This window comes from Erpetoichthys calabaricus, chromosome 4, assembly GCF_900747795.2.
Source record: "Erpetoichthys calabaricus chromosome 4, fErpCal1.3, whole genome shotgun sequence".
Classification (NCBI taxonomy): domain Eukaryota; kingdom Metazoa; phylum Chordata; class Cladistia; order Polypteriformes; family Polypteridae; genus Erpetoichthys; species Erpetoichthys calabaricus.
Window position 1 is genome coordinate 236,719,042 of NC_041397.2, and position 22,993 is coordinate 236,742,034.

General features: G+C 37.3%; 2 protein-coding genes across 4 annotated transcripts in view; one reads left to right on the forward strand and one right to left on the reverse strand.

The window, feature by feature from the left end:
- The window catches only part of ccdc191 (coiled-coil domain containing 191), a 45,512-nt gene extending 28,617 nt beyond the window's left edge, over positions 1 to 16,895 (reverse strand). Inside the window, exons 1-9 of the mRNA XM_028800472.2 lie at positions 16,645 to 16,895; positions 12,001 to 12,039; positions 11,069 to 11,210; positions 10,825 to 10,986; positions 10,227 to 10,399; positions 9,480 to 9,703; positions 2,565 to 2,730; positions 2,294 to 2,484; positions 1,986 to 2,205 (exon numbers count right to left, since the gene is read on the reverse strand). Coding sequence (XP_028656305.1) covers positions 1,986 to 2,205; positions 2,294 to 2,484; positions 2,565 to 2,730; positions 9,480 to 9,703; positions 10,227 to 10,399; positions 10,825 to 10,986; positions 11,069 to 11,210; positions 12,001 to 12,039; positions 16,645 to 16,740 — 1,413 coding nt within the window. The 5' untranslated portion in view covers positions 16,741 to 16,895. The remainder of the gene's footprint in view (positions 1 to 1,985; positions 2,206 to 2,293; positions 2,485 to 2,564; positions 2,731 to 9,479; positions 9,704 to 10,226; positions 10,400 to 10,824; positions 10,987 to 11,068; positions 11,211 to 12,000; positions 12,040 to 16,644) is intronic.
- A 3,884-nt stretch (positions 16,896 to 20,779) lies between these two features.
- qtrt2 (queuine tRNA-ribosyltransferase accessory subunit 2) overlaps positions 20,780 to 22,993 on the forward strand; it is a 31,100-nt gene continuing 28,886 nt past the window's right edge. Inside the window, exons 1-2 of one of the 3 annotated variants that reach the window (XM_051927159.1) lie at positions 20,780 to 20,927; positions 22,499 to 22,730. In XM_051927159.1, coding sequence (XP_051783119.1) covers positions 22,531 to 22,730 — 200 coding nt within the window. In that variant the 5' untranslated portion in view covers positions 20,780 to 20,927; positions 22,499 to 22,530. Of the gene's footprint in view, positions 20,928 to 22,030; positions 22,175 to 22,465; positions 22,731 to 22,993 lie in introns of those variants that run through there. The other 2 variants (XM_028800473.2, XM_051927160.1) reach the window with 2 other exon arrangements.

Consider the following 22,993-nt stretch of genomic DNA (forward strand, 5'->3'; position numbering starts at 1 on the left):
GTGCAATGCGTGATTTGAAACTATGACGGCATAGTGTTCTACCGACAGTGACCTTTGAAACTGTGGTCCCAGCTCTCTTCATGTCATTGACCAGCTCCTCCAGTGTAGTTCTGGGCTGGTTCCTCACCTTTCTTATCATCTGTGATACCCCACAAGGTGAGATCTTGCATGGAGCCCCAGTCCGAGGGAGACTGACAGTCGTCTTTAGCCTCTTCCATTTTCTGACAATTGCTCCAACAGTTAATCTATTTTCACCAAGCTGCTTGGCAATTGCCCCGTAGCCCTTTCCAGCCTTGTGGAGTTCCACAATTTTGTCTCTGGTGTCTTTTGACAGCTCTGTGGTCTTGCCCATGGTATTAGTTGGAGTCTGACTGACTGTGGGGTGGACAGGTGTCTTTAAAGAGCTCAGACAGGTGCTACTAATTAAGATTACTAAGTGGAGTAGAGGTGAACTTCTTAAAGGCAGAGTAACAGGTCTTTGAGAGCCAGAATTCTTGCTGATTGCCAGGTGTTCAAATACTTATGTGCAGCAGTGCAATACAAATAAATTCTGTACAAATCATACAATGTGATTTCCTGAATTTTTTTTTTTTTTTACATTCTGTCTCTCACAGTGGGAATGCACCTACAATGTGAATTTCAGACCCCTCCATGATTTCTAAGTGGGAGAACTTGCAAAATCGCAGGGTGTTCAAATACTTATGTTCCTCACTGTAACTTCAACAAACTAATTATTCTGTATTTTTTCCTTTTTTTGATTGGAAGAATAACATCTAATTTGATTTTGTTTTTTTTTATTAATATGAAAATTTTGTTGCCAAGTAAAGTGAATTATCATAAGCTCACCAGCATCAGAAATAATTAGAAGTGAGCCAAGATGTGGTCTTCATTATTCAAAACCACCTTTTCAAAGTTGTTGTATGCACAACATTTTCTTAAAAGGTTTAATTGCTGTAGGCAAAAAGGTTACATAATCAACCACTTACACGACTATGTGTGCATCGAATTTTCTAACTCAACAACTTCAAATGAATGAGGTTTTTAACGTCAACAATTACACGTACGACACTGATACTGAGGTCTGAGCAAAAAGATCGCAAAAATAACAACAGATGTGAGGACATTAATTTTAGTGGTTGAAATATTTTACCTAATCCTTCTATTTTCAATCCTTGTCCGCACGTGCCAAGGTAGAGAAAATGTCTCCTGGGGACACGGACAAAGTCACGGCTTACTGTCAAGTATTAGATTATTACACAAAAGTTAATTCCAAACATGGCAGTAAGAATGACTACTAGACATAGGAATTCTAATCATAATACTCTGTTGTTTGAATGAGTCATCAGGCTTCCAGTCGATCTGATGCTAAAAATCCTACTTGTGAAAGCCCCACGTTTACCTTAATTTGTTAATACTCCTATCCAATACAGTATGATCACAAGATGCAGGTCCTCTGAATCTCACAGGTGAAACCCATTATTATAACACAGCACCACATGTTTTCATTAAAGTTGCTGATCATATTACTTTTAAAGTCTTGGGTAAATTGCCATTGGCTGTTTACAAGTCTTTTCTGTTTTGATCAGATTATCTGTTCCTGCTGACCTTGCAGCAGGATCTTAGGATCGGTTTGGTATTAAAAAATGATCGCTCCTATGTGAGAACTTTCAATTGTTTCACCACAATAATACAGGTTCCTCTGTGTCACAGTGTACTGTGGAGTACAGCTGGGTCTACATGGCTTTTCCTCCAGTACTTTGGTTTTCCTCTCACATCCCAAAGATGTGCAGGTTAATTTTTTTGGCAATTTAAAATTAATTCAAATTGAAAGTGTGAGTGCAGTTATCTATGTGAGGTGGCCCTGCAATAGACTTGCATTCTGTCCAGAACTAGCTGTTGCCTTGCCTCGAGTGCTACTAGGAAAGCCTCCTTGACTCAGAATTAGGTTTGACAATGCTATGTTAACATTGCGTCACAATACTTACAGATTGAAGTGTTAGTTGCTCTATTTCATCAGTAATAGTTTCTACGTGAAACTTTCTTGAAGATGCAGCTTCAAGGAAAGCTGCCATTTTTATTTTAGTTTCTTCTTTCCTCTTCCGCATTTCTCTTTTTTCCTGCTCAGCTTTGCACCAGATCTGCCAGTCATTTAAACATTGTCTCAGGATGCGTTGACGATCATTTTCTACTGCCATCTGCAGTTTTCTAAAAAAACATTCACAACAATGACATCCAATAATGTATTTTCTGGACAGATAAATGTTACAACAAATGCATAATAGTGATCCCTCACCTATTATCATCACGCAGCTGAACTTCAGTCTGCTGGGATTCCTTTTCTACTTTCCTAGTCCATACGTATGCCCTCCATGCCCGAAATGTACGTAGCTGCCTTCTCCAGTCACATAGTGCTCCTGCTTTTCCCATCTTCATTCGTTGCTGTAGAACGAGCTTATACCATGCAGAAAAATGCCTCTGCAAACACTGAATAGGAAATTACAGTCAAGCACTGCCTTAATATTTAAGCTTTAACAGAAGAGATCTAACTTTGGAATCTTTCTCACTCTCAGATTTCGAACTTCAATTTTCATTTCCACCTCCCGCTGTTTTGCAGCATTCACTTGAAGGTATCGGACGCTATCACTGGACAAGGCCTGAGAAACCAGAGTAGTCCTTTCCTGGGCAGCTTTTTCCATGGCAGTCTTTCCCAAGTGACTTCTTTCTCGTTCTCTATAAGTAAAGTAGGCAGTTCAGCTCACTAGTCAAACAAGCAGGCCAAAATAAAGGAAACAATGAAAGTAATTGAGCATAAAAAGCAGTAGTTCAAGTAGAAATCTGAATTATCTTCGTGAGAATACCAAGAGCAGAAAACATAAAAAAAAAAAAAAAAAAAAGTTAGATTTTCAGAACATTGGTCACCAGAAAAATCAGAAGTAGCATATATGTAAATGACTCAAAAAGTACATTTGACACAACTGCTATTCAAAAAGTATTTTCCTAAGATTTTGGATACCATAATCCGTAACAATGTCATAGTGAGGAATCATATTGAACATAATTAAAATTTTAATATCAAGACATAGGATTTACTTTGGTGCCTGGATTATCTAGTATAGAATATCATTTGTGCCAAAATTAAATGCAATCCAACATGTTAACTACACTACTATGGAGTGCATATGCACAGGACAGATTTAATTTTGGAATGATATGATTAAAACATATTAACCAAATGATCATTGCTTTTCACTTTGGCGCAGAAATTTCATGTCAGTTTGAAATGCAATACTTATTCAATGTTGCAAATAGTTATACTCTCTATTAAGGCTATACAGTAGACTGTAATACTCATTTCTTACAGGCTGAAACAGCCTGGATCTTTAAGTGCAATACATTTTCACCCCAAGGCATTAATGAGACCAATGAATTAACCTGCAACCTATAAATTAAGACTAGGGGGTTATGCCCCCGGCTCGCTTCGCTTGCCAACCACCGTACTTGCACAACGTGCTAACCTCTTTGCGGTTCTACCACTCGTGTATGGGGATGCAGATGTACAATTTACTATTTTACATTACAGAGAGTAATTAATCATATTAAAAAATAGTAAAACAATTATTTGAAAGTAAATTATGTTTCATGTTGCGTTAAGAGTTATTCGTTGTATAATACAATCTTGTTCTGTTTGGCTTCGAAATTAACACGCAAAAACTTTTTAAACTTACACTTTTACTGTAAAACTTAAGTAAAACAATTTTTTGAATTAAATTTTCATCAATATTGTTTTGAATTGTGATTCTGTGTTTGGACTTTCATCGGACAACGCAACTTATAACTGCCCATGATTGCATTTCGTCTCTTTCTCTGTATTAAATAAAACGACTTTTTAAATGTTTGGCTCTGAGATTTGTTAACTGTCTTTACAAAAACTATTCTAACGGGAAACTGTTAATATTTTAATACAAGTGGCATATGAAGATCTCCTTTGTTGTCTAATGTTATCCCCTGAAGATGTTCTACATTACCTTTCTTGGATACATCCTTCTTTCTACAGTAATCTGTGTGGTGGAAGACCAGACAGTGTTAACGGTTGTAGATATTCTTCGGGATATTGTAAGTTGATGTTTTGATCTTCCGCATGATCACCACCAACTGTTTCAGCATAGTCTCTTGATACATATTTAACCAATTTGCACTGTAACCGATCGACATTTCTGGCATTAATTTGTTTGACTTCATCATTTCTCGGTGCTAGGATTGCCCATATACTCATTTTTACTGTTGATAACCCTTCATGATGAAATTCTTTAATAAGATTTGGACATAATACTTAAAATAAGGAAAACATTAAAATTTATAAGAGCTGAGAGAGCAAGAACTGTGTCTGTCAAAAGCATTTACATTAATGAGAGGCAAGAGTACTGTGTGCGTGGTTTTCTGTGGTTAAGAGGAGGACGTGAGCTGAAAACATCTCATGGCCAAATTCTTGACTCGTGGGACTTGAAAAAATCATCCAAAAAGTCTCGTCTCGTCGCAGGATTTTTTTATATAATAGAGAGAAAAGCAACTGAAGGTCAGTGTAATAGCAGAGGTGGGCAAAAGCAGGTTTGTAGTTGTGAGTATGCGAGGCCGGCAATTTGAGCACTTATGAGATTGTACCCAAGTGCATTGTGTACCATTGTGCCATTATTTTGCGTTAATAAATCTATTTTAATAATCATAACCTGCATGTCTTTTTCCAAACAAACAACTATAAACATAATTTTACCCACCCCTGGTGTATACTGATTTATATTATTCTGAGCACATCTTGGCTGATATTTGGCTAGTCTTATATCTTGAGAATGTGCTACTTAAGGAAATTCTTTTTCTCTGTTTTACTTTTTTGACTATTATGTACTATTGATCCTAAATTGATAAATTATTTATAGGTGTTTATGTGGTCTATTGGAATATGGTTACCAGTGATCCATATTCTGTTTTATTCCCTGCAAAAAATATGAATAATTAGCATTAAGAAAAACAAAAAAAAAAATGTGTAACTATTATTTTACATTATATTATCACTATTTAGTTCAGAACATTTTCCTTTTTTTTTTAACTTATGGCTGATTAATGATTTGTAGAACCACACTGCTTGGCACTGAAAAAAGGACAGTTAGCTCCATAACACACAGGCCTTTCTACTTTGTGGTTGGCTTCTCAAATAGCTCCAAAAGGTTTGAAATCCCTGAGGCACTTTTGAATGGCTATCACCTACTCGCTCAAGATCAACCACTATACACTATAACGAGATGGACTTCTATTCACTTCAATTCTTCCTAGAAATTAAAACAAAGACCATGAAATTATTTGTAAATTAAGTTCACTGAACTACAGGACTGCCTGTTTAATTGTTGGTCTATATAATTGTAAAAATAATTGCTGCACTATTCAGCATTTTTGTGTTTTGCTTTAATATTAATGTTAAGCTCATCATCTCTCTTTGGTACCAGATTTCAAATGATGATAGTGTGAAAAATACAAACTTACTACTCAGGATACTTAAAGTACTTTTTCCATAACATAACATACTCAAACCGGGTCACAGAAGAAGGGTGTCTATTGCAAAGGAAAACATCCCTGGATATGCACGTTCATGCACATCGCCCCGCCACCCCCCACCCAAACAGGACTAATTGGGAATTTCCTATTAATGTAACAGCCCCATTTGTGGTGATGTGAGTAGAAAACTAGAATATCCAGAGGAAAATCCATACAGACAGCAGGAAAGTGTACGTAAATTTCATAAGGACAGCAATTAGATTCAAATCCTGGACCCGTGGGACAGCAGCATTAGCCACTGTAACCCCTTGCCCTTAGATTTACACATTTTTTAATTTTGTTCATCTTAGTAACCTCTAAAATAAATGATATAGAAGTCCACTCACTCTTACATTCTCAAAAGGAGTAGTGCATTACTATCCTAAATTTAGCTCTATTGACATTAACTGAAAACACACCCACTTTTCTTTATTAATAATGCATTAATATGATTTAAAAGCACACTGTACTTAATCTGTCTAAGCTCTGACCCATCTTAAGCATCAAACTCCTTTGGAAACGTGTGTTTGCTTAGTCCCAAACCTATTTCCTGCTGGGTGTTTGTTTTTTATATGCTGTCATACACCAGACTCTGATGCTGTGATCACCCTTTGGAAGTTATGCAGGATAGAAGCTCCTCATTCAATGAACAATTTAATGTGCCTCACCTTGTTTCATTACCACCTCATTTCTTAATTTATTTTACCTCTCTCTGCTCGAGAATTGCTTAGGAAAATGTTTTAACCGAATCAGGAAAATATGTAATTTATCTGCTGGATGTGAATATAGCTATTCTAGTAAGAACATTGGCTTTTCTCCAATGCAGGTCACTTTTTCTCACCATGCTGGTCTTAATAGACAACCTCTTCTCTTTTGTGACTTTTTATTTTTGGAGGGCAGAAAGAAAAATTATGGATATACACAATATTAAAAATAAAGACTGTGATACTAATATATGGCAGTAGTACTGTAGTACTCCTCTAAAATCCAATAAAGATAAACAAAACTGGTAAACATTAGCTAAAACGGCTCACAATACATGAAGGACCTATAGTTACATTTGCTGCTTGTAAGAGTTGTACTAAGAACAAGTTAGAAAGTGTATGCATCGATTAAACATTCAGGTTTATTCTGGGGCTTAGTTAACTGATTAGAGCATTTAAAAATTTTAGTTACTTCATTAATGAATCAGTTATCACATTTTTGCTTTGCGCCTTCCCCCAACATAACCTATCGTCTATGGGGGAGGAATGAAAGCTTAGATTCGTCAAAACTTTTGATCTTTGGTTTGCGACGGATCTCGATGTTTCAGCGTCCCCTGACACCAAAAACATCAATATCTTGATGATGGGTATGTGTCTGTCTGTTTGTGTGTATGTATGTGTGTCACAGTTTTTTGAAGATGGTGTAGAACTAAAACAGCTGGATGAAAAAATACCAAACTTAGGCCTGTTATGAGATGACAATGTGCCGATGTTTTTGAGCCAAATCGTGCAAGTGAAAGATGCACTCTAGAGGAACTCTCATATACCGTAATTCTGCAATTAATTATGAATTCTTATCAATTGCTATCGTAATGACCAATTTTATGATCAGAAAGATCAGTATCTGAGCAGTAAATAATTATTGAAATGTTATAAAATAATTTGGGTAATTTGGTTCCTAGGGCACAAAGCCTACTGACACTCACGTCTGAATCTTTGTTTGCTGAATACTTTTGTAACAATAAGTCATATTCAAAAACAACAGCAATAATAGAATGCTATTACATGCATTAATAAACTACATTAAATTCATGCTGTATAACAGCATTATCATGTAATTAAAAAACGTATCCCAAATAGGCTTGAGGTTGCTCAAAAGCTTTCATACACAGCAGATTCCAATTTAGTTGATGTAAAAATGGCTCTGATTGAGGTTCTGTTATTAGTTGTTGATTGTGGAAGGTAACTAATCATAGTTCACATTTCTTAAACATGCCATTTTTAAGAAAAGTACCTTAGTAATGATTTAAAATCTCTATTCTACTTCAGACCATGACAGACAGGAAGTGTGCAGCTTTACTAATACATTATAAAAGTCAAATCCCATTATGGCAAATACTGAAGTAATGAAATTTTCAGAATAACAAATACTTTTTGTTGGTCCAGATAAATGTTCATACATCATCATGTTTAAAGATTTTGTTTTCACGAAATATGTTTTTTTTGACCAAAAATGGCCACCAAAGATAATGTGATGCAAAAAATACTTAATGCAGCAGAGACAGTCTGTTGTGAAATGTATGGTCACGGCAAGAGTGTAGGTATGATATCATACAGGTATAGCCGAATTCTGAGTCTGTGCTCCACTGAGTGTCTGTGTGGGTTGTTGTATCACGTGCAGATACTGTACTGATCGATTTTCATGGCGCTTCTCAGAGTTTTCTTTGCAAGGAACAAAAAAGTGAGAAACAGAAAATACAACTATTTTACTACTTTATAGGGAAGGTAGGTATAGTCTCAAGAATTCATTGAGAGCCATTACTTCAGCATTCAATTACACGAGATAGCCCATGTTGCTGTTATCTATCTTACTGTTTTATCTCCCATCTTAGATTAGAAGAACACCAGCAGCTCAAATTCACCGTTGTGGCAGACCAGGAAAATGTGAGGAAGGAAGAGCAGGTCAAAGCCCGATGTTAAATGTTCTGAACATCATGCGACAAGCACATTACGTGGTAAGCCTGATCCTGCAGAGAACAATTAATTACCTGGCCCTGGGTTTACGGTTTACCAGATGCAGCAGAGGAGCTATGGAGCCGTCATTGCGCCACTGCCTTTAGAGGTGGCGAATCACCAACGACCCTAGTCACAATAGTCTACGTATTTTCCCCACATTCGTTATAACGAAATTTCCATTATAACAAAATATTTTTACAGTCCCACCTGTAGTGGGAGAGAAATCTGTAGTGTTACAGAAATACTGAATCTTTATAATTGCAGGTAATGCAACACTGAGGATGATCTAAGTGCAACGTAAATACTGAGAACATGTTTGTTTACTCAATGCTTACAGAGGACCGCTTACATAATTCCTTTCCTTTAACATTGATTTCTACTTAAGTGAGTATTTTTTTTAACTTTTACAATTCACTTACCTCAAAGCAGGATGAAAAGTGATCTGGTGTGGAAGCAGCTTCGCATTCTGTAGGTCAGGTAGAAGCAGGTGCCAGATGTTAGCATAACAAAACCTACCCTTGCATTCTGCCAGAGTTGAGGAAGAGTATTTAACTTTTATGGTGATGAATAAATAAAACAATATTTTTACTACCCAATTGAATGCTTACTCATTTAACATCATATTTTTCGTATATGGTAGCATTCAGAAATTCAACGTCGCCTACATCTAACCCTACCCCATCCAGTACCCCTCAGTAATGGGTACTTGGTCAACAGTGGTGGTAGGATGAGTAAAAGAGGAAAATATACAAAATATACAATTTGGAGTGACCCATTTCAAAGGAAAATTTGAAACAGTAAGCTAATCCATAATTGGAGTCACATAATGTGTTTCCGATTTAAGATAGAAGAGTTTGGAAATTCACCAATGTTTTTCAGTGGGAGATATCAAAATGTGTACAGCATTCTCTATTCAATATACCTCAATGAAAATTAAACTGTCCTGACAAATTTCCCTAAAGAATAAGTGTACCAATTTTCAACAAAATCACTTCACTGGGGGCTGAGTAGTTTCATTTGGACACACCACAATGCACAATGACAATGCAGTGGGTGCTTTTCACACCTAAAAAGACATTCAGCTTAGGTCAAATTCTTAGTCTGGGGGGTGGGGGAAATCAGAAATGCAAGCATGTGTTGCTCTTTGCAACTCAATAACACTTTGAAAGTACATACTGTTGTTTGGCCTTCTCCATAATCCTCCTCTGTTCAGCCATCTCTTTACGAAGCCGTACCACTTCTCTCTGGATGTCTTCCTCCTGTTTGCGTGCTGCCAGCTGCCTCAGGCGCTCTTCCTCCTGCAACAAACGCTGAGCCTCGGCATGTGCTTCTTTTTTCATGAGTTTCTCTCGACGTTGCTGCTCAAGCTCAGCCTGTCGTCTTTGTCGACTTTCCTTCACCTACATAAGATTTAAAAAATAAAAAGGACTGATTCTAACACAATCAAATTTGAATAGCTACCAAAAAAACTAATATTTGCAACATTTCATTTAAAACAATATGTCAGCATAACATGTTTAATGTTTGGAACATTGTCTGAAAGTATTGTGCTGCTAGATATCATGATCTTGGTATTACTAAACACATAAACTAAGAAGAAAATGCGACTAATGTAGAGCCTTGGAGGGTAAATTTGATAATAAAAGAATCCACAAAATGAAGAAGCCTGATCTGGGCCTCAGAACTTTGTAGTAAAGATTGTTTTAACACCAGCAGGAAGGAGTGAATGACTAGATATGTTGAGTAAAATACTGCTGTTTTTAGTTAGGTCTTTTATTTAAATTAGTAACACAACCTGCATAATTTACAGGAATAAAAATATGTTTTAATCTGTCTGGTTAAAAGTGCAATCCAGAATAAACTCAGCATCAAAGCTTGATTTTTGACTGTATTGCACTTGATAAGGTCTGATTTTTATTTAACCTGCTGATGCCTCAGTTCCATTATCAAGCGGGGATCTTTCTTTGGCTTTTCTTCCTTATCCATTCGATGGTCTTCCAAGATACCAGAAGTTGCCACTTCCTTTGCCATTAACTCCTGTAAGAAACTGTGTACTGTAGCAGTATCTGCCTCATGTTCTAAGTGGCTGTACAGATCTAGGTTAAACAGAAATAAATGCATAAATATTACTGGTAGAAAAGTAGTCATCTGTCAACTTTGCACTCATAAAGATGGAGGAAGACTGATCTCATTACACAGACGCTACAGTTATACAGTAGGTCAAGGCAAGTTGCTTGTATGTTACATAACCATATATGAACAAACCGATAACAAGAATGTGAACTTCACTCTTACTCCAAACGCTTAGCTGCTGAACAGTATAACATACGGAGAAGAAGAAGCCATATAAAACTATTAGGAAAAGAGATCTTGGCCTAAAATAGAGATTATGAATAATAATGTTATCTTTTAGGTGGACCTTTATAGTAAACAAAGATATGTAATTATTATTTTATTAAAAGTGTATTTCTTTTCTATTGTGAAGAGCTAATATACATTACAAAAAATACTTTGTCCATACCATCAAATTTATTGTACTGTTGTAAGGGAGAGACTTTCTCTGTGAGAAGCTGGCTTTCGGTCTCTAAACTGTGATCTTTAGAGCTTATGGCCAAATTGTCATCATCAACTTCAAGATCCAGCCTAAGTTTAGAGGTCATCCAGTTATCCAGCAGATCTCGTGCTGTCAAGGAATAAGATGAAGATGTCTGTAAATTAGGTTTCATGTTTACCAACCTTTTCTATTTATGTGACAGAATAGATACCTTCAAAGTAAGCATCATCATGATCATGCAGCTGATCGGTGCTCTCCAGAGCCATTTGATGACTTCGTAACTTTGCAGAGGTAGAGGGCTTTCTGACTGAAAATACTTCAGACACAGCAAATTCAGAAGCTCGCTCCACCTTCTATAAAGTGAAAAATAAATGTATGAATACATATATACAGAGCAAGGTACAGCTGTTACCTCCTTGAAAAAAACTCTAATTCGTTACTGTAAAACACTTTCCAAATAATACAATTAACTTTGTTCCTGATCTTCATAATGCTGCATTACTTAAGCCAGTGATTGAGAAAACTTACAGCAGCTGATAAAAAGTATACCTCTGCATGTCTGTGTGGGTTTTTTGTTAGGCTAATTGGCCCTCCATGATAAAGAATGGGTGTATGTGCAAGTGTCCAATTACAATGGAGTGGCACCCAGTCCAGGGTTGTTTCCTGTCTTATTTCTGATATATTCAGGTCAGGCTTCAACCTCCATGACCATGAATTGCACTTAAACTGGTTTGCTGACAGAAAGACGGGTTGATATTCTCCTATGACTCTTTTAAGAAGGTCTTATGCTAGGTAAACAGGCCTAACAGAGATTATTACTGGTCATTGAAATTCCAAGTCAGCATGTTGTACTTATGCAAATACTAGGTAAACTGTAGTGACCGTGCTTCACCTGTCACTGAGCATTCTTAGACATGCGGCCATTTTGCAGTGTTTATTCTCTTCTTCTTCTGTAGCACATGTCCCACCAGGTTTGAAATGTCCGGTAAGTAACACAGCATAACATATAACATAACATCCTTAATTCAGAAAATCTATTAGTTTATTAGGTAAACTTCAAATAGCAAGATTTTAGTAACCTAATTAAACTAAGATGAAGAGGTTGCCCATGTTTTACAATACTCAAATAACAACTTGCAGTACCTGTATCCAGTTCTCAACATCATCATTGGTTAAATGGGGCTGTGAAGAAAAAAAAAACACATACTCATACCATAGGAAAATAAAACAATATTATGAAGAGAACAGAATAGAATATTTAATATGTCGTCCTGCTATTCAATAATATTCTTTAGTACTGTTGCTCTGAGATATTTGTTATTTGGCTTCATGGTTATATTGAGTCCAACAACATAAACATCAGACCCAGGTCTTAATGGTGCTTAGTGTCTGGTAGTACTGATGCTTAGCTTACACACTGACTTTTACAATGTGACCCTGAGAATGTCATTGAACTTGCCTGTGCTCCAAATGTAAAATAAAAATTACACTATATCTTTGTACTTGTAAAAAATAATAAAATAACTTGTAAAAAAAAAAAAAGACAAGTACATAAACAAAGTTATATATATATATATATATATATATATATATATATATATTTGTTTTCTTCTTTTGCCTATTATACAGCATTGCCCTGCTGTTACTTTGTTAGTAACAGATTAAAACATAAGTCAGCTGCTACTTTAGTAGCCTGCCCATTACTATTTTTATTTATTTGAGCAATTTAAAACTGCAAATATTTGAATAGAATTTAGACATTTGTAAAACGTGCACTAATTTCTTGGAGTAGAATTAGAGGGACTACACGCATCTCCCCTCTTTTCACTGATTATATGACCACACAGCCTATATTGCCTGATGCTGCTATGGTTAGTAGTTCACAAGTTTCTCTTGTATGTAATGAAAAAAACAAATTAAAGAAAAATTTACGGAATAAAAATGTATTCTTAGATATGATTTTCATAAACCAATGTCAAGAACAAATCAGATATTACACTATCATACAAGGCAAATTTTGTTAGAATGACAATATCATAGACCTTCAAACATGTCTGAATCTGATGCTTTTTCTTATGTTTTTAATTGAACCATACTAAAAATGTAATAGTTCAGTTGCTTCTTAATTTACCTACATGCATCCTGCTGTACATTTTGGACCTACACTATATAGCCAAAGATTTATGGACATCCATCCCATTGCAAAAGCCATGCAACTATACTCTTCTGGGTTTTCCTCAAGATATTGGAGCAGCCAAATGAGTGTTTGTGAGGTCAGGTACTAATGTTGAATGACAAAACCCGGCTTGCAATTGGTGTTGCAGTTCATCCAAAAGGTGAAAGGTGTTCCTCCACACCAAACTTGTCAACCATGTCTTTATGGACTTGGCTTTGTGCACAGACGCACATGCTGTAACTGAGGATGACATTCTCCAAGCTGTTGCCACAAAGATGGAAACACACAATTGTCTAAAATGTCTTTCTATGCTGTGTGGCATTAACACTACCTTCACTTAAAACCAAAGGGCTTAGCCCAAACCCTAAAAAACAGCCCCAGACTACTATCCACCAAATTTTACAGTAGGAGCTAAAAAGTCCAGAAGGTAGTGTTTCTCTTGGTATAGGCCAAACCCAGATTCGTCTGCCAAATAGCTGGATGGTGAACTGTGAATCATCACTCCAGCAACAGGTTTCCACTGCTCCAGGGTCCAATGGTGGCATGCTTGACAACACTCCAGCCGGTGTTGTGCATAATGATCTTAGACTTGTGTGCAGCTGCTCAGGCACCAAAACCTGTTTCATGAAGCCCCTGACACACAGTTCTTGTGCTGATGTTGCTTCCAGAGGCAGTTTGGAACTCTGCTGCGAGTGATGCAACACTGGGTAGGCGACTTTTTACATGGTATCCTCTTCAGCGCTTCGTGGTCTCACTCTGTGAGTTTGCTTGGTCTACCATTTTGTGGCTGAGTTGCTGTTGTTCCTAGATACTTCTACTTCACAATAATGGCACTTACAGTTGAGTGGTGCAGGTCTAACAGAGCAGAAATTTCACATACGGACTTGTGGCCATGATGGCAACCCATGACAGTGCCATGTTTAAAGTCACTGAGCAGTTCAGTATGGCTCATTCTACTGCCAATGTTTGGAGACACTGGAGAATGCATGGCTCTGTACTTGATTTTATGCATCTGTTAACATCGGGAGGGCTGAAACACCTGAACTCAATAATTTGGAGAGATGCCCACATACTTTTATCTGTATAGTGCATATTATAGTATAAATAGTGACATGCAACTCATTTCTCTGATTTCAGAATTTCTTCTGGCAAACCCTCACACCTATCTTGTCCACATTCACTACCAATGTCCATTTACAATTAAATGGAGAGGCGACACAGTGGGTAGAGCTGCCACCTCATGTATCCGGTTTCCTGGGTTTGAACCCTACACCCTGTGTTTCCATGTGGAATCTGCACATGCTCACTATGCCTGCACGGGTTTTCTTCCAGGTATTTTGGTTTTCTTCACAAACTCCCCAGAAATGTGCAGGTTAGGTTAATTGGCGATTGTAAAATGGCTCTGTCTGAGTTGGGGCATTTGCATGAGTGGACTCTGCGATTAAACAATGGCCCGTCCTGGGCTGTTTTGTGCCTTGATCCAGTGCTGCTAGAAAAGGCTCTTGCCTCCAGCAACCCTGGATTGGATTAATTAGATTAGGAAATGACATGAGGTAAGACACATTAAAGATTAGTTGCTAAATTTATTTAAGGTTAATGTTAATGCTATGTGGAACCAAGGTGTTGCTGTGTTTAGCACTGTCTCCCAGCTCCAGGCACCAAGGTTCGGTTCTCAGCTCAGTAACTGTCTTTGTGGGGTGTACATGTCTTCAATGTAACTATTTTTCAGATACTTGGAAAATGAATGCTATAATAAATGGGAAATCGAATTATGTCCAGTATGAGTGAATGTGAGTGTATATATGTGTCTGTCCTAAGATAGAGTTCTATTATAAATTTAGGACTAGCTCCTCTCTTCAATGAAATGCTGCTTAAATAAGATGTTGCTGTCCTGTATCCTGTTACAGCAGAAGCAGAGCCAGCGGGAAGGGCGCTGTGGAGACTCTGCTTAAAAAAAAAAAAAGAGTCCCACAAACGTGACCAAAACTGATCTTGCCTGCAACAGGAACACACAAATTGGAGACAACAAACAGTTACCTATCCCTCCCACTAATAAGCTTTGTCACAGTGTTGCAGATAATGCTGTAACAGGGTATAATTTCTAAGGTGGATGGAATCCTTCAAAAGAATAAACAGACTGGATGGTGACAGATTTCTGTTTAAAAGAGATGTGCTCTCTGCAGCTGCCAGCACATGGCAGGTCCAAATCAAAACATTAACGATCTTGTTTCCTCTCAGATCTTGAATGCTCAACTTTATAAACACTAATTTCCTACACAATAAAACTTAACATGGTAACAAGCTTTCCAAGTCTGAATCTAGATTTTTTTCAATCTTTTTTACTCCTCTAATTTAACCATTAAGTGACAACATAACTTTACAGTGGGGGGGGAGGGGGGGGGGGGTTCTAATCCCACTTCTGCCACGAAATATAACAGGGTATCTATTCTAAGGTGGATGGAATCCTGTTTAAGAATTAAAAACACCGCATGGCGGTAGATTTCTGTTCCAAAACAGTTGTATTCTTTGCAGCTTCTAGCGCACAGGGTCAAACTGAAACAATGATAATCTTGCTTCCTCTCACATAACCTCACAGATCTTTTATGCTTATAAACACTATTTTCTAGCACATTACAGCTTAACTGGGTAATGAGCATTGCAAGTCTGAATTTAGATATTTTTTCATTCCATTATAATGAACATTTTCTCCTCTAATTTAACCCATAAGTGCCTACATAACTTTACAATGTGATTAAAAAATAACAGCCAAACGGTTAACGTTAATGTGGTTCAGGCAGTGCTTGAAATAACACTACTACTACTGAAAGTTTCTTATAAAGTTACGTACAACAAACTGATGGGTGCTTAGGCTTGGGAAGTAGTCGTTTGTGTGTTTTACTAACATGTTGTCTATCTACATATATCTCTAAAAAATCCTGGAAATAATTTACACGAGCTCGGATATTCAATGTATGTAGAACAAAAGTCTTTCCAAAAACTCAGTAATACGAAGCTGTAGTTTTATTCCACGTACACATGCATAGCATTTATACATGTACATTCGTTCGGATTTCCTTCAACGGACCACTGCGTCCCGTTTACTGTTTCGTTAGCAGTTAATGAAAATGGACAGAGGAACGCCGTGTCTGGGTGGGTGTTCTCCGGTTTCCGCCCACAGTCCAAAGACACGCTGGTTATGTAAACTGGAGATACTAAACTGGATCTAGTGTGTGGTTGGGATGGGTGTGCGTGTGTATTTGGACTGGCGCCTTCTCCAGGGGCTGTTTCATGCCTTGCGCCCTATGCGATATGGAATAAGCTCCAGCAGTCCCCCGCGACCCTGTTCAGGACGAAGCGGGTTTGAAAATAACTGCCTGGCTGACTGAACGCAAAATGCACCCTACTAACACATGAGGAAACTATAGTTTCTCGACATCGCTGCTGTAAGAATACAGTTCCGAATTTGTCAACTCCTAAGTCTGGTAGCGCGCATTATTTACGTAATAGACATCCAACGACCCGTGAAGTTAAAATCACCTCATCTGAAAGTAAAAAGCACCACAACCGACGCCGCCCCCTCCCCGACACAATGTCACACATAAGCTTCGTACCTTTGTTTTGCCAAAAGTGCTCGGCGTCCGCCTCTTCCAGCGGTAAAGCTCTCCACCAGCTAAGGAGGGCGACCTACCTACGTTGTCCACAAACATTATTTCCTGTTAGGACTTGTGTCAGTAGAAAGAAACAATTATTTCCATGAACCTGATTACATTTTAAATAAACCTTTGAGACAGGTAAAGTAACGACAACGAGAAGGGAAACTCTGTTAACAGTCGTTGTTTCACACCGAGAGGGATGCTGGGTTTCGTAGTTCTTATAAATAAAAACAATAACATTTCCGCGCCGCATTAACAGCTGTACTAAACTCCAATTCCCAGGCGCCAATTGAACCGGGTTACGTTGCTATAGTGACCGCTAGCGTCTTTCATGTTCGCTTTCCCAACCCGCAGCGAGGACCATCTCCGCTTTCTGCCAGAAAATCACTATCGAGTGAGTCTTCAAAAGTAGAACAACAAGATTTGTTGATTGATTCTAAAACATCCGTGTTGTGTAAAACACAATTAGGCAAACAACGGATACTTGGGGTAAAATAAATCAACAGAAATCGAAGAAATCAAACCAGGAAATGTTAAAAAAAATTCGGGCGCAGGAACTAACCCAGGATTGGATAGGAAGGCACTAGCACCACTGTATCGCCCAACACTAAATTAGTAAAATGTAAATTAACAAGTTTACAAAGGAACATTTCAATAGAGTTGTTTCACAATACATGAGTGTAATGATCTCCAAATGCCGTGAAGACACACTGAACGAGCATATGAAACGAAATTTTAAGTTACATGGTAATTGTTTCATAATGACTATAATTAAGAAGTTTCCCCTGCAGGTCTCCATTCATTTTGGAGAATGTTTGAAAAGACTCTGTTGATGATATTTCAAACAATGAAACTCTCCCAAGACATAATATTTTTCAGATCCAAAATTATAAAAACGAGTAATAAGCTGTAGGTGTGCTAAAGAAACCTCTATTAGCCCCCCAACAATTCTGATACAGAAGGCTGAAAATGATTTGTCATCCACATCTGTGCTGTTTTTTTTTTCTCTGTTGGTCCCATTGTTCCACTCGCAACCTATTTTAGATGGTTTGATGACAATTTTGTAAAGTTATACAAAAGGTCCAAAAGATCATCAAATATTATAAAAACAGCTTGGTCTCTTTACTTGAACAAAACATCACCAGTACACCGTCAACCTAAATAAACATGTCTACATTAAATATTAAGTAAACCGGTAATGGCGGACTGCACAATACACAGTGCAGTGCAGTGATTACACTTGACTTGAGCATTCCTAGTTTCCATCCTCTTTCACTGTATGTTTAGCATTCGTTTGCTCAGAGGTTGATGTGCTTTTCTGCTTCATGAGCAGCTCTTCTTTTATCCACCCTAGCGGCCCGCTTCTTCTCTTCTTCCATCGGCATCTTTTCCTGTTAAAACTGATTAAGTCAGTGTTTGTGTTGCAATTACTTAGTATGTTTTTCTTAATTTTTCACTTAATAAAAATAAAAAGAGTAATAAAAAGCCAGTAGAGGGCACGTAGTATATGTGTACCAAATTTCAGGTCAATAGGTCAAACGGTTTGCAAACTACAGGTGATTTAAAATTCTGGACAGACAAACGGACAGCCACAGTAGCGTATTATAGAAGACGATAGATTAAAAGCCAAAGAGTCTGAGGAGCCTACACTGTGAGGGCCCTTGTAAAGAATTAGGTCACCAGTGCTGGTTTGTGGGAAGGAAACATTACTGTGATTTTCTACAGAACTTAATAAAATGAGATTGCCCTACTTATTTGTTTCTGTTCTATTCAACCAATTACCCTTCCTGCTCCCTTAAATAGATGATTTTAGAAAAACAAAAACCAATAAGATTGCCAAGCCTGTAGAATAATTAAGCATGTTTAAACATATGCCAGATAGCACTAAAAGGATCACTTAAAATCAAATGATAACACAAGATGTTTACACATTTTTGAACACCAGTGAAGAACACAGCTGACAATATGATTCCTGGATTTTGTGGTGTGAAAAAGTGTATTATTTTTATCTGCTCTGTGCAGTTCAGGGTTGGAGCCTCTCTACGTGGGACTGACCCTAATGGGGTGCCAGTGTAATTCAGTCCATCTTCAGACACACACAAACACACAATCACTCACTAAGGGCCAATTTAGACTTGTGAATCAGTCTAACATTGCTCCAGAGGACGCTCTCGACTTTTCCAAGTGGAGACATGTGCCACAGGACAGCCGCTAAAAAGAAGAAGCATCAGTCTAACATACACGTATTTAGGATGTGGAAGTAAAACCAGAGTAGTAGGAGAGAAACCCATTCAGATCCTGACCCAATAAGTATCGGCAGACTTCACACACATAGTGATCATGTCAAGATCTGAATCTTGCCTCTTGGAGCAATAAGACAGCACTGCTAACCAATATTCCACTGAGAAATACTAAATTAAAACACAGATTAGATGACAACTTGTTCAACTTTTTAAAAAATATCATGTCTCATTTTACAAAATGTTGTGGCTCTGTTGTAAAACAGAAGTATTATGATAAATGTACATTTAGCAAGGTGGATTTTCTTTAATTTCATTATGTATTTTCCACCCACGTCTCCAGACATGTATGTTTTCCTGTAAGAGTGTGATTGTGTGTATGAGTGTAACCAGTGATGAACTGACCCCCTTTTCAAAACTGGTTCTTACTCTATGCCACCTATTAGATTAAATTAGATTACAAAAACTTTATTAATCCAAAAGGGAAATTCAGATGCATACAGCAGCAGATACATAAAAAAACACAAATATGGACTCACAGGACAAACAATTCAATCTATAGATAGATAGATAGATAGATAGATAGATAGATAGATAGATAGATAGATAGATAGATAGATAGATAGATAGATAGATAGATAGATAGATAGAAGCAATTTGTCTGGGATTTTGGGAGGAGGCATTGAATTGCCTGATAGCCGCAGGCAGAAGTGATCCCCAGAGGGACTTCTTAGCGCACCATGGAGGAATGGGTCTTTAGCTAAAACTTCTCCAAGTGTGCACCTCCTGGAGGGGCTTTTTCTTGATGGCATCCAATTTTGCTGAATAGTTTCCAGTGTGTCAAGGATTAGCAAAGTGATGGAGCAGAATTTCCTTAAACGTCTGTTCAGACATGTGCATATTCTGAACTCAAGCTGCTTCTCCAGGAGGCCATGCGTAGAACAACATGCTGGCTACTATGGACTGATAAAATATATCCAGCAGTTTGCTGCACGAATCGAGAGACCTCAGTTTCCCAAAGAAGTACGGTTGGTTCTGACCCTTCTTGTGCAGCCTACGTCCAGTCCAGCTTGGTGTTTATACTTTTAGCTGTTTTTAGTTTTAGTTTTGCACCACTTTCACATGGTGACTGGTCTCAGAGGCATGCTGGTAGCCCACCACCAACTCTTTTGTCTTGCTAATGTTGAACTGCAGGTGTTTCTCCCTGCACCACATGGAAAAGTCCTCCACAAACTTCCTGTACTCTGACTCATCTCCATTATTGTATTGTATTGTACTGTATTGTATTGTATTAATGTAGCCTATTATGGAGGAGTCTTCCCGGTTCCTCCCTGTGTGGTAGCGCTTTGAGTACTGAGAAAAGCGCTATATAAATGTAATGAATTATTATTATTATATAAGAAATCCTGTAGATGGCATCTGCTAATATTGTACTGTAAGTCTGTTGTGTAGAGGGGAGACAGGACAGTTCCCTGGGGTGCGCCTGTATTACACCCCACCATTTCTGACACACATTCCTCCAGCCTTACAAACTGTTGTCTGTTGGTCAGATAGTTCATGATATAGAGTGTGGGGTCATCAAGATGTATTGAAAAAAAAGTAATTTTATAGTAATTTGTAATACTGAACTGGACATATAACAAATCAGTGAAATAAAATAAACAGATGTAACAAATTTAATTTAGTATGGTGTCATCAAGTGGTCGAAGTACAAACATGTTACCAGCAACGATTACCCGCGATACCGTCGGAAGTAAAGCTGAAAGAATAGACTGAAACCCTTGCCACGTGACTAGGGATCACGGCATTAGTTGAAGCTTCATCGTATGTTGATGACGTTTCACTTAGTGAGTGGCTGTTGCATGTAGCAGGAATTCTACTTTAACCAGACCGGTGGAATAGAATGATATTTGACATACTTGTTTGTCAAATGCAGTTGTAACCAAGGATTTTTTTAATATTTATTCCGAAATTGCGCTTCTTCAAAACTCATACGACTAGGTAAGCATATTGTTGGTCTGTGTTCATGGAGTAAAAATGACACGTGCACCGTGGCTTAGTTGCGGTTCGTATGTGTACATTGCTGCATGTACCAATAACGTTATTTTTACTTATTAGCTGTTTCTTGTGTTTACTTTTATCATAACTTATTATAAAATTGCAACGTGTGACTCAAGTTATTCACACAAAATGAGTTTAGTGTCCTAAATGCTGTGGTTTGAAAATCTTTGTGCTAAGAGCATGAGCACGAGTACAACTGGAACGATGGGAGTAAATGATCGTTTATGCCTCCTCACAGTTTCAGTAATATAAATTTCTATTTTCACTGCATCGACGAGTGAGCGTTATATAAATCCGGAAAAATAAGAGTCTGATAATAATATCAGAAATAAGACGATACGAGAAACAAAGTAGCTCAACGTTGTGGAATCCGCTTCACAGAATGATGGATATCAGAACATTACAATATTAGGAAAAACTGTGACAAGAACAGGACATTCAGCCCAACAACATCCCCCATCATGTGCAACTAGATTGTTCAAAATAGCATCAAGTTGAGGTTTAAAGTCCTGATGTCCATCACAGTAGTTGATGATTTATTCCATGCGTCTATGCTTCTTTGGGTGATATTCTTGATTGTGCGTTAATTCTCAGTTTCTATTATGAATAACTTGCATGTAATGTTTATTGATGGCTGTGTGTAGGTCTGAACTTGGGCTGCTTCATTCTATTGTATTTGACCCAGTGGGACTCCGCAATAATATTTTTCAAGCCTTGAAGCATTAGTAATTGACTACAGATATGATTTTGGAATTGAGGCATAGAGCAAAAAGTATACAGTAATTAGGTGTGCGACAAACTCAGTGGCCTACTATATGTAATGGGTAACAATTTAGAGAAGATTGCATTTTGGTCTCTGCTAACAAGAACTTATTGAAAGTGTGCATTCATCCCCACCGTGTCTGTATAGAATATGAAAAACATTAATTTCCTGTGTGTCAACTAGCTCATTTTTTCCTTCTACTTATAAAATCTAGAATTTCATAACCTCTTCTGCATTTCCTGATTTTTGTACTCTTCTTTTTCTCAAGAAAGGCTTGTAAGAGTCAGGCTTCTTAAGGAAAGTGAATTTCTCGGGTCTGTTAACAGATTTAGACAGTCACATGTTGGCTAACAAAATGGAAGCACTGAAGAAAGTTGTCCTTTATTTACAAAACATTTGAAGATCATTGCATCTCTTACTCTGCGTAAGAAACCTTGTGGATTTCCAATATTTTTTAAATGCTCTATGCATATTTTTGACATTAGCAGTCAGTTATGTCAAGTGAAAGGATCTTTGTCAAACTAAAATTGAGTCAATCTTCTCTAAGATCACATATAATGCAAAATCTCTATACTTAAAATGTTACCCTTAGAATATAATAAAGCAAAAAAAAAAAAACAACCTCCATGAACAGAAAGCAAGACTATTCATTTTCAAGGTAAATGTGATTTCAATTGACTGTCAAACAGGTTATTTTTTTAAATTTCTCTTTCAGCCCTTTGTTTATTCTAAATTTTGTTTTGTCCAGGTGGAAGCCTGTTCAGAGAATTGGCAGCATACATGAAGCTGGACATTTCCAAAGTTGTGAATGGCTGCCGGCTAGGTAGCATACGACATTTGGGCAAAAATGCAGACCAAGTCCTGGATGTTCCAGGATGTATTCTGTACACACGCTGTGGAGCAGCACCACATCTCACCCAAGAAACTCTTGAGACCATTGAAAAGATGCCAGCAGTGACTCAAGTAACACTAAGTACATTGTGAGGAAACAGCTGTTTTTTTTTTTTCTTCAAATTAAATCATGTACTTTCTAAAAAATAAATATATTAAATATGATATTGACTAATTGTAAAAATATTTTACTTGAAATTCACTGCTTTCAAAATGAATATTGCTCTTTCTTTAATATTTATAATCTTATCATCCACATAATGGTCCCTAATAAATTTAAAACCTGTGGAATTTTTGTTCAAGATTAATAGGTGTGAAAGAAATAGCTTTGTAATGAAAATTTTTTATCATA